Raw genomic sequence first — 12,253 nt, 5'->3', positions numbered from 1 at the left:
AGTTAGGCGGAGCACTCCCCTGTGGGGAAGCTTTAGCGGAGCCAGAGATATGAAAAGCCAGTTAAATAGCTACGCTGTAGCCTGTTAAAGCATTAGAGAGAAAAAAGGAACTACTGCACAGAATCTGGTTAAAGAGGAAGGCATACAAATTCTGGCATATCATACAGTGCATTACCATTGTAATGTGCATCTAGATGCTTAATTTGCCAATACATTAGGATGCCGAATGTGGACGGTCCACTTAAATTACATGCCCTTGTTATGTTCTGATAAGACCTTCTCTGCATTAGGAAATGGAAAACACAGCAGAGTCCATAAAATAACAAAATGAGCAGAAAGCCTTTGAATGTGTGTATTTTCCATGTCAAAAATGTGTACACTCCAGGACAGGCTGTGTGTGTGTGTGCACGTATTTACCCTGTAGGTGAAGAACATGGAGGAGGTTCCTCTCTTCCCTCCATTCACCTCCACTTCAATCTGGCCCCAGTGGTCCTTAGTAAATTCAACAGGGCCAATCTCACACACCACACTGGACAGGAAAGCAGAAAAAGGAGATTATGAAAAAAAATCCCATCAGAATATTTTGTAGAGTCCAGCAGAAAAACTCACTATGAGAAACCAGATCTAGAGAATATCGGACATTTTTACATGGAGAATGAGTTCAACAATTTACTCGCTGATTAAGATTTTATCCATCATCAGGGCAATTTTTAAAACTTTTATTTATTCAGGGACATTTTGCTGAGAGCTCAGCTCTCTTTTGCCTCAAGCTGAGACCACTCACATAGTTGCATAAATCCATAGCTGCAGGCTGCCCAATACAGCTCCACTCTGACCTGCTTAGCATTTAGCAGCTGTTCTAGAGGAGTTGGGGTGAAGAATGTTGACTAACAGCACCTCAGTATTGGTAATGGGAGAGGCTACACCCTGCTTTTTATTTTCCAAACATTGATTGATCCCGACAGTCCAGAGATTAAATCGGCAGCCGTCCAATCACAAGCCTGCTTCACGAACCTTTAAGATATCATCCGCAACCTTATTCAACCAGTCATCCTAACTCTCTTCAAGAGGTGTATTCCAGATGTTCAACTTCACAAAGTTTGTGAAAGCAGTTGTGGAAATTGAAAGAACATGTCAAAACCTAGACAGCAAATTAGTCAAGTGAAATAACTGAACTGAAATTACTTTGGTCGTGTTTTGTTCTGGGCAGCTATGCTACATAGGGTAAGCCAACGTTTGAGTAATGTTGTTGATTAAGCAGCAATGAATGTAGTATGATTTTTAAAGCCAGATTGGCTGCTTCGGTCCCTCAGGGATTTCTCTCCACATTTCAGTGTCTGGTGTTTAATGGGAATCATGTGATAAACCAAACACATCCAAGTCTGCAGTTGTCCTCAGGGAAAAATGCTGATGAAAGAGGTCAGCATAACATAACCAGCTTCATTCACAGCCAGCGTCAAACACACAATACAACAATTAGCAGCTCAACTAGGATAAAATGAGCTGTCACAAAGCGAATCGTGTCAGAACTTAAAGGTATAAGTTGCAGTACGAGCTTGCAGGACAACTAACAACAAGAAGAGACCAGGAGGCAGGCTAGCACCAAAAGTGGATGATTTAAGAGTGAAACGTCTCCATCTGGTCTCATAAATCCTGCTTTATGCCTCATCATGCAGATGGTGGGGCAAGAATTTGTCATAAATGTGGCTCCACGCTGCCAGGTGTCATCAGTCCTGGCCAGCGGCTGTAGGGCAACGATATGGCGGTTTTCTCTTTTATAGGCCATTTGTATGAAGTGAGCGCTTTTCAAACACAGCTGTGACTGAAGTGCATTCGCAAGACTTGAAGATTATTCCGTTTTATTCTTTGCAGTTCTCAGCCTATTAAAAGTCCCTTTGGGATGAGGTGTCTGCAGCACGAACAGACCACCGAAAAATCTGTGGGAAGTGTGTGAGACACTTTGAAACCAGTGCGGGATACTTAATGCGCTTTGATGAATAAATATCTTCAAGAATTCAAGCTGCGCTGACGGCATTACGTCCCATCCATCGTCAGCCATGTATAAGTGACCGAGAGACATTTAGTAGAGTATAACAGTGTTCAAAAGCAATTAGGAGAGTATAATTTTCAGGTGCTTCTCTTGAATGTTTCCATTTTTTATGTTGCTGCATACTCTACTGTATTACACAGGGGGGTATAATAGTTTTTAATCCATTGCATTTATCTGACAGCTTCAGTTACTTTTCAGATTAGGATTTTACTTACTAACAAACGATAAGCCTATAAAACACAATACATTGTTAAGGATTAAACTACCACGAAAAGCCAGTTGAGGCCCCATGCCACATTTCAGATGAGCTGTGAAAGCTTCACTAAAGACTGATTACCCCTCCAAACTTTTCAACTGCGCTTAAACCATTTCAGAATAGCCTCATCTTGACTGGCTACAGAAGATAATATGAGTAGGAATTTGAATGCAGGACTTTTACTGCTAATGCAATCTTCTTTTACATGGTTGTTTACTCCAAAAACTATCTGAATAATTCTTCTACCACTGGCATCCCCCCTTTAAAAGAGTGATTCTGTCTCTAAATCAACCTGCGTCTGGAGACTCTCAGATCAATATAGTGGTATAATGAGCTAATTAAAATATACAGCCAGGTTACCTTGAGCAAAGGAGAGCACTTCTAGCTCAGACAAGAATCTCAAAAGTCTACAAAAAAGACTTTGGATAAAATGTGCCCACACACAGTTTGGCATGTGGACAGTGCTCATGCTCATACTGCACATTTGCATGTCTGTAAATGTTACCTCGTGGAGACAGAGTACTTTTCCTCCTGATGGATGCAAGGCTCCCCGACCACAGTGATACTTTTAATGTCTTCTTTATGGATGCCAAGGTTGGAGCCACGGATGGTGATGGCGATGCCTCCCCGCAGGGGACCAAACCGAGGGATGATCTGGATGGGGAGATACAGTGTGTCGGGGGGGTGGAGTGGGTGTTTATAGGAAGAAGGGATTTAAAATGGATTTAAAACGGATTAGTTGTGCAATAAGAACATACAAGAGATTTACATAGTCTGTTTAACTATTCAGCAGACTTAAAGTGTTTAATATTCAAGGCCATGGTGGAGAATTACATCAATACTGTATGAATCACTCCTGCATTTATGTGCGCATGTACTACACCCTGTACTACTACTGTATGCGAGATGCGAGTCAGACACAATAGATACTTGACAATAATAAGAAATCTTAATCTAAAGGCTGGTGCTCCATATAAACAAGAAACATTGTGAGAACAGTATTTTACTGTTAATTATATTATAGAAATGCATGAAGTGTTCCATAACAAATATATAAACACATGCAACAGAATATGAGTAACTTTGAAGGAGTAATTTTAAAATCAAACCAGCAAGAACAGCGTATAGCCATGCAGGCAGCTTTGAGTGAAACGCTAACATTACTCTGCTAACATACTGAAGTTCAGCAGGTATGATCAGCATAATATAATGTGCGTAATCTAAGTGCAGCATTGTAGCCTGTGAGCATTTTCCAATCAGCTTTAAAGATGAGGAATATTTCAGGCTGGTGGGAATGTAAACAGCTTTGCAGGTTGCATTGAAAGTTTGATCTGATGATAATCATGAATGAAAACTTAAGATCCAACCAAGTTATTCTAATTTATCCTGAAGAGCTTAGATGTAATTTTGTGTCAATACAAGGCATGTTGTAAAAAAAACCAAAAACAGCAACTTCCTTAAAATGTTTTAAGAAAATTCAGAGGATCATTAATCCTCTGGAGACCATGAATATCTGTAGAAATTTATGTGGGAATCCATTGCATAGCTGTTGAGACATATTTGTCAACACACAGACCGCTGTCATCTCTCGGGCTGCCAGTGTGCATCAATCTTCAATCAGAAATTCTGCCATAAATAAATCAACGCATACTTATGGTGATTTATCTGTGATATCTCTATCTGACTATGTATTATTCAGGCTGCAGCATGTTTGGTGATAACCTTTGCCTGGATGACAGAAACACAACTATTGATGGATTTCTGTCAATGACAAACGGGCACCAACAATTAAGTGAGCAAAGAAAGAATTGATCCAATCTAGATATGCTGAAGAACAACGCAACACCCTCTCAAGGAGAAACACACTCCCAACTCTTCTGTCAACAACAACAACAACATAAAAATAAAAAAAAGGAGACAGAAAATGCATGGCCAATAAACTGCTCTGATCAATAATCCAATCACCAGTGTCAAAGCCTGCTCTCTGCTAATCGTACGTCTTTAAAGCAGGTACTGTTTCCATTTCAAAGGTAAACAGGAATTGACGGCAGCATTGTAAATACTCACGTCGGTGATCTCGGGGTTGGGGCACTCGGCGCTGAGAGGATCCTCGGAGCCTTGTTGATTGCAGAGCTTCTCGTACACACATGCCTTCTGCCTGCTGCACCACACACACCTGTACTTTGGGTCGGCGTTTTTACAAAGACTACAGTCCTCCCTGCCCATGGAGCAGTTGTACAGGGTGACTGGATAGGAGGCAGCGAGGGGAGAAGCAAGCGTCACATTTTCTTGTCTTTGAATGGTGTAAACGCAGGAGAGCATTCACATTTAAAAATTAGATTTTTGTGCCCCCATTAAAATCTCTCCTAATGTAAAATGTATCCGATATTAAAATTCACATTTGACATAGTAATGTAAAATGCAGGACAGGTCTCGCAATCATTTCTTATTAATCCCTCTGAATCCTTCATATCCTGTCAAAACATGTTAGATTACACAGTCATTACCAATTAATTTTCTGATAATTTTTCAATCGGAGATTAAAGGTAGCTTCCTCAAATCTAATAGAGGCCCCACAGTGGGACCTGCACTGAACACACAGGGCATTATAAATAAGATCTCCGCATTAAAATGTGAGAACACACCGTTCAGCGTGCTGTCCATCTTCTTGCCAGACTCCTTGTCCTTCACGTAGAAAAGAACATTGGTCTCTGGTGACTTATCGTAGGAAAACTAAGAAATTGGAAGAAAATGAATTATTAATACAGAATCCAGTGATTAATGGCACTTAAGCTCTTCTCTGCAAACAGTGTGGGCTGCTGCTCCCCCATGCCAAGGGAAGGAAAAAAAAAAAAAAAGAAAGAGAAAAAATTATACCCAGCCTGGCAGATTTTCAGCTGAAGAAATCAATGTTGGAAAAAGAACATAGCTGGGGGCTAGGCACTGTTTGAGCTTCCCAATCACAGAATTCACAATGTAGAGCTGGAGCTAAAATAACTCCAGTGAGGGGCGTCTGTCCATTAGAGGGAGCTAGAGAATATCAAAGGGACTGTGGAAAGCAGCTAAAGGTTGATTTCGTTTAGAAATCTGGAACATAAAGACAGCTGTATAAAGATAGAAAGTCAGCACAGGGGCTACTTTGCTATAGAGAAGTAGAATTCAAGTGGTACTCTGCGATTTATTTTACTCAGTGTTCTTCTAAATTGCACCTATGACCCACCAATGAGCCAGAGTTCAAGGATCTGTCTTGAGTGCAGGGCAGATTGGCTAGAGGCTGAGCAAAGGAACAAAAGTGCTGCATCAAGATGAGTGTCAAGCAACAAGAAAACAGCCACACTCACATTGAAGCCGCTGAAAGTGTAGAACGGTCCGTCCTCGAAATTGACCTCTTCCTCCGCATTCCTCATCAGCTCAGTGCCGATGGTGAAAACGTGACCCTGCAAAAAAATGGACAAATAAATAGAAGACATGTGGTGTGTTTATTTACCCAGATGCTAAATTTGAAATACTGTTTTAGTGATGCTTCTCTTGGTTCTTAGTACAGAGCAAGAGCTGTACATGCTGATTCTTGCTCAGAACCAGAGAAGTTTGCATTCTGGTAAAGCCACAGGTCACTGCGTAGGCCTGAACCTTTAACATCAGGCAGTGTTTTAGCTGCACATTATTCTGGGTAGTTTATCTTCTCCTATGCCACACAAGCTTAAAAATATTGATAAAACAAGCAGGCCGGCAGCATTACTAGTTTAAGAACGAAAAAAAGAAATGATATGAAGTGGTTTCTGAAAAAACACAACTGAAAATGTAATGGAAGTACATGGAGAAGGTCTCAAAAAGAAGTTATCATTTGGTACAACTACTAATTGTTAGTGAAGCTGCTTTCAGACGTGCACTTCCTTCCATTAATCTGACGGCAACTGAATGTCTCGGCTTCAAGTCTGAATGAGCAGCCGTTATGGCAACAATGCTACTGGGTCGGACCCAGTGATATTTCCATATTACTTTCAACACGGAACAAGTCTGAATTGTATAGTTGCATTAACAGATAGTCACGGTACTTGGAGTTGTATGAAACAATTTGGGAAAGTTTTTTTCCCCCCACATTTCAGCAAGAAAATTGCTTTCTTGCTGTTAAGAGTAAAAGGCTTTAAGGTTCAAAAACATCACAGAGAACACAAAAGAGAGCGTTTCCGTGCCAAATTCATAAAGCATTGCTCTCGTTCTCTTTGCCCTACAAGTTCACATCCATCACAAACTGAAAAATCCATAAAAATGAAACTTCACTGCGATGAACACAGGGACTGTATCAGATTAATGAGACTCTGCAATAATAAATGCAATGCAGGTTTTGAGAAAAACGCAAACAGGAGCTGAAGTGTGGTTTTATGCTTCCAACTGTAGGAATGTTTTCCACTAAGTTTACTAAATACAGCAGCAAGGAGGATCCAAATGAGCGTCTCCAAAGCGACTGCATTTATACAAGTGGAACAGTGGTAACTTCATTAATTACTCTCAGTTATAAATTATCCCGGAGATGAAAATGGAATTGATTAGGATCTAACAGCAAATCAGATTTCACACACAGAGTCACAGTTAATAAGCTCTAGTTAAATCATTTGTAACATCGTGGCCGTCCTCAGGTGGAGTCCTGAGCTCCACCGCAGCTGTCAGCATATTTTTATTTGACAGTTTGTAAAGTAGCGGTTAGATTATCATCACACAAAGTCGGAATTTTCAGTGTTCATAAAATCATCAGTAAACTGTGTAGTTATTTGGACCGTCTGTAAAGCTTGATATTAGTTTGGGTTTCGTCTTGGTGCGTTATTATATATTGTCTTTCACACACTGGTGTTCTGTTATTCACACTTGTATGACACATATTGTATGCACACTGTGGCTCGCTTGGTCAGTGTTGTATGTCTGAACGATGCTGTGAGGAACAAGAACATAAAAGTGACCTATGTATGAATGACACAATGCTGTCATTGTAACAGACTGATAGAGAAATGGGCTTAAATTTGTGATTAATAGAAGGCAGAACATCCTACTGTTGCTTTCTGTTTTTGCTTGTCAAATATGCATATATAGAGTTAAAAACTCACATACAGGGGTGCACTGTGTATTCATTCTGTTGTCATTTTGGATTTAGACAACACCCAGATAGCTGAATACTTCATACTAAACACCATCATCACTTACCTGCTACTCCTGAGTGTATATTTACATCTCAGCGCCTGTAAGTTATGCCAGTAATGCTGCCATCACCAAAACATTAACATTTTTAATGTATTCTGTAATGTAATAAATAGATTTTTGGTATCTGTGTCTCTATTTGTCAACAGGGAGGCATTTTATTTCTTTGAGATGGGAGGATTAAATTTAAGAACTGTGATCAGTGTCTTTCACTGTGGTCCCACAAGTTTCTAGAAATGCTTTAAATTCTGTGTCTGTGCCACTTTACCTGGTAGAGGTCCAAATTGATCCCTTCGAAGCTGATTCGAGTCTTGTAGCCCACAGGGATCAGCACAGGATCTGGATTCTCAAACTGAGGACACTTTGCTCCCTGAAAAGAAACCCAAAATAACCACAGCGGCCCACTTTTAATCATTTACATTTTAAATACGCCAGCCACTTAACGGACACCCTCATCTGTGGCGACAGATAAGTGTATCACTAAAACATCTGCTGACTTGTAAATTGATATCCTCCATCCTACAACATTTGTCATGCAAGATGGTAGCAGCTGATAGTGGGATTTGTGTTTTTATTAATTTTCGAGGGGAATTTGGATCACTCAGGCGCTGCATCACATGTGGTGATTAGATAAGTCTTTTGAAACTTCTCCTGTACTTACAGCAGCATTTATCGAACACACACCACGGTGATCAGAGTCCGTGACCCGTCCCTTGAGATGACTAACCTGACGGTGTTTGATGATGCTGGGACCCACCACGCTGTCGTCTGTATCGCTGCAGGTGTGATCGTGTGTATCCCACTGACATCCCCACGAACTGGCAACACACGACATGCACCTGGAAACACAGCAATACGAACACGTTAAGAGCAAAGAAAAGAAAATGCTTTCACATATATAATTAGGTTGGAGCACAAACGCACGCACACACACGCTCACACGCAAAATCTAAAACATGCAAACTCATCAGAGAGCGTCCGGTGCAAAAATCTATGTTGCTGACAATGAAATGGATCTCTGCAACTTCACATAAGCAAAGCTCGTTCATCACACGTTCCTCTGTGTGAAAGAAATGAAGGGAAAAAAATGAGGGGAAAAACTGGCGAGATCGACTTTCATTTTTTGATTAATGAAAAGGAAACTGAAGCAATTTCCTCGGCTTGATAATAAAAGGAGGAGAGAAAATGCAAGAAGTGCATTCCAAACTACCATGCATCACAATTTACAAACAGAGCCTTGATCTCTCATCTGTTCATGCATGGCGATACATTCACATCAAGGTTGTCAGTTGATGCTGTGTTCAGTGTCACGGCGTATTTTCAGTGAGTGACAGAGCAGAACTGATAGATTATGAGCTGAACTTACGGCGTGTTTTCAGATTTCCTGACTGTGGCGGCGCAGTTGTAGAACTTGAACTCCCGCGTGGCCAGCTCCACGGTCTCGTTGACAAAAATCCTGACAGCCACGGCCACAAAATCTAAGGGAACGACAAAATACGGGTTAAAATATGTTGAACTTGCTGTTTGGGGGGGATATTCAAGACTTTTAATATTCACCAATCAGCCACGACATTAACCTTCGTGTTGTCCTGTGGGTCAAATTGACCCGTATTAAAGTGTGAAAATGTGGGGGAAAAAAATGATTTTCACTTCTGATGGATGTCCACATTTTCAACATTTCTTGGGACATTTTTTAGCTTTTTTTGGTGGAAAAAAAAAGAGAAATGTTAAAACTGTTTCTTACGAACATTCACACACACACAAAAAAAAATCAACCAAAATCCAGTGAATTTCGCTGATTTTGGTTGATTTTTTTGTGAACGTTCTTAAAGAAAATATTAGAAGTTTTACTAATATATATGTAATCACTTTAGATATTTTTGGGATTGCTTTGGAAGATTTTTTTTGAAAATATTTACAAGAATACAATTTTTAAGGAATTATTGGAATTTTCTTTGTGAAGGTTTTGCAAATTTTCAAAAATTTGGGCAATTTATTTGCTGAATTTTTGGATATTTTTCAGACAAGGAAACAATATTTTTTGGTGCCCGTAAATGAGGACAACAGGAGGGTTAAAACTGCCCGCCTAACATTTCGTTGGTCCCCGTGAAGCTAAAAAAACCTCTAATCTGTCGAGGTTTAACATGAACATTGGGGAAGTTACACACAGGTTACGCTCGGCAAACGGCCTCTCCATGATTCTGACTTCTTTATCCAATGCATGCCGTGGATGCTTGATGAGACTGAGATCAGGGGAACCTGTAGGCCAAGTTATCACCTTGAAACATTTTGTCATGTTCCTCAAACCATTCCTAATCAATGTTTGTAGTGTAGCAGGGAGCATCATCCTGCTGAAAGAGGCCGCTGCTAAGAGGAAATACTGTTGCTATACAGGGTGTGCCTGGACTGCAACAATGTTTGGATAGGCAGTACGTGTCAAAGTAACAGCCACATGAATGCAGGATCCCAGGTTTCCTAGCAGAACATTGCCCAAAGCATCACATTGCCTCTGCCAGGTGCTCTTTTTCCCACAGGGCATCCTGCTCCCACCTCTTCCCAAAGTAAATAAGGCGCATGTGTCCAGGCTGTCCGCATGATTTCAAAGAAAACATGATTTGCTCAGAGCAGGCCACCTTCTTGCATGGCTACATGGTCCAGTTGTGATGCTCACATGTCTATTAAAGGTGCTTTCAGTGGTGGGCAGGGGTCAGCATGGGCACTCTAATTGGTCTGCTGCTACGCAAACTCACACACAGTAAGTTGTGATGCACTGTGTTCTGACACCTTTCTATCATAGCCGGGATTAAGGTTTTTAGCAGTCTGTTAGAGCAGCACTTTTGTGGGATCAAACTCTGCACTATAACATCTGCTGCCCATGTGCAAAGACCTTTGGCCACCAGTCACCAATGTTGGTTCAGTGGTTGTTCTTCCTCGGACCACGTTTTGGTAGCTACGAACCAATGCAAACTAAAACACTCTACATGGTCTGAAGTCTTGAGATGCTCTGACCCAGCTGTCTGACCATCACTATTCGGCCCTTGTCAAAGTTGACAGATCTTTACATTTTCCTTTTTTTTTCTCTACTTCCTACATATCAACTTCAAAAATCACTGCTGACTTGCTGTCTAACATCCCTCATCTTGACAGGTGCCATTGTAACAAGACGTTCAGTGTTATTTCACCTGTCAGTGTTTTTAAATATTGTGGCTGATCAGCACTTGACGAGATGTCACTGGTGCATTTGAAGGCAAAACAACAAAGAAAGGACAACATATTTTGCCAAATACCTCAGGTGTACAATAAATCTGGAGCAACCAGTACTCCCAGGAAGTTGTTTAGCTGAGACAGTAAAACCTCTTTGATACCAACACAAATTTTTACACCATCAATTTGGCAAATATGTGACTGCCTACACAACACATATCGCATTTCCAGGGGTGAAAAAGCACCTGTGCTCTACTCGCAAAAAGCTTCATGTTTTATTACATGAATTAACTTTCATGATTTAAGGAGAGGTGGCCAACCACTGCTATAAAACACTGCAAACTAAGATAATAAAACTAAATTTTGACGCAGGTTGTCACATAAAAGCCTCAACCAGAACTGGTCACAAAAAATTGGTTAAAATGCAAGGTCCGCATTGTGTTACAGTAGCACTAACACAAGGCGGCAGCTTGATATTGTAATTTTGGGGTGCAAATTCTCTATTTAATCTGCAATACGTCAAATTATCAAAACCAGCTGGCACATAGTTCACTTAAGGCTACTCAGGCCACCACACACTTTGTCAAGGCAGTAACACAGCATTAGCTATAATGGAAAACTACAGACATTTGCCTTGAAAGAGGATAAAAACTTTGCAGGTTAATTAAAAAGGTCGCACCTTGGTCGTCAGGTGTTAGTGGTATAAGTGAAGGCTGGGGCAGATCACAGGAGACCTGACCAGAGTCCAACATGGCACCTTCACTTTTGTGAGACGCTATGCTGCAGTGCAGACGGTCAGAAGATCCAATTAAAGGAAGGGAGGGGATGTTGATCTTTACCTGGACAGACAGAAAGCATACAAAACATTTGAAGCGGCATGAAAACAATGATGATTATGAAAAATTGTTCTCATTAGGTTAATGCAATGCTCTGGGCGTAATTCAGAACCTCAGTATAACTGGAGCTACAATACAGAAACTGTTTGGAGGTTTGAGATTGATTGAAAATGAGAAAGGAGGAGATGTGCTGCTGTGGAAATTCGAGTGTGACTCAGAAAAGGAGGGACAGAGAAGCAGTGGGAAAGCAGGGGAATGAAGAAAACAACTTGAGAGGGAAAGCACATAAGTGAGCCTCTCCATCTCCAGACTGTGAGCACAATCAACCAGGTTGGTTATAATAAGACAGTTTGGAGTCTTGTGGACAGATCGATATGGAGCAGGAAGACCTAGAGCCCAGGGTCTCTGATTCACAATGTAAACAGGTTATTACTCAGGCCACGCATGTTTGTGCGACGCGCATGCAAGCAGAGTAGTGTGCTGCAGAGCAAGAGAGAAAGAGAGAACAAAAGAACAGAGTCTGAGAGAATGAGTGAGAAGAGAAGCAGTGCTGTACCTTGTCAGTCTTTTTACAGGAAAGGTTCGGGGGATAGAAGGATACAATCTTGACACACTGCTGCCTCGGGCTCCACAACCAGCCATTCTTCTCCTCTGCCCGTCGGCACTCAGACCTCCTGGTACACCTTCAGACGAAGGATGAACAATTCCCATCAGTTT

General features: G+C 41.0%; 1 protein-coding gene across 3 annotated transcripts in view; it reads right to left on the bottom strand.

Annotated features, from left to right (window-relative positions):
• The window catches only part of plxnb2b (plexin b2b), a 122,020-nt gene that overhangs the window by 30,494 nt on the left and 79,273 nt on the right, over window positions 1-12,253 (bottom strand). For all 3 annotated transcript variants that reach the window (XM_051951951.1, XM_051951953.1, XM_022215954.2), the window contains 10 exons: window positions 12,093-12,219; window positions 11,380-11,539; window positions 8,863-8,974; window positions 8,224-8,335; window positions 7,765-7,866; window positions 5,648-5,743; window positions 4,952-5,039; window positions 4,374-4,552; window positions 2,812-2,960; window positions 418-529 (listed from right to left, as the gene is read on the bottom strand). In XM_051951951.1, coding sequence (XP_051807911.1) covers window positions 418-529; window positions 2,812-2,960; window positions 4,374-4,552; window positions 4,952-5,039; window positions 5,648-5,743; window positions 7,765-7,866; window positions 8,224-8,335; window positions 8,863-8,974; window positions 11,380-11,539; window positions 12,093-12,219 — 1,237 coding nt within the window. The remainder of the gene's footprint in view (window positions 1-417; window positions 530-2,811; window positions 2,961-4,373; window positions 4,553-4,951; window positions 5,040-5,647; window positions 5,744-7,764; window positions 7,867-8,223; window positions 8,336-8,862; window positions 8,975-11,379; window positions 11,540-12,092; window positions 12,220-12,253) is intronic.

The sequence above is a fragment of the Acanthochromis polyacanthus genome, chromosome 8 (assembly GCF_021347895.1).
Source record: "Acanthochromis polyacanthus isolate Apoly-LR-REF ecotype Palm Island chromosome 8, KAUST_Apoly_ChrSc, whole genome shotgun sequence".
Lineage (NCBI taxonomy): Eukaryota > Metazoa > Chordata > Actinopteri > Pomacentridae > Acanthochromis > Acanthochromis polyacanthus.
The sequence above is the reverse complement of the archived record's forward strand: the minus strand, read 5'-3'. Positions and strand labels throughout refer to the sequence as shown.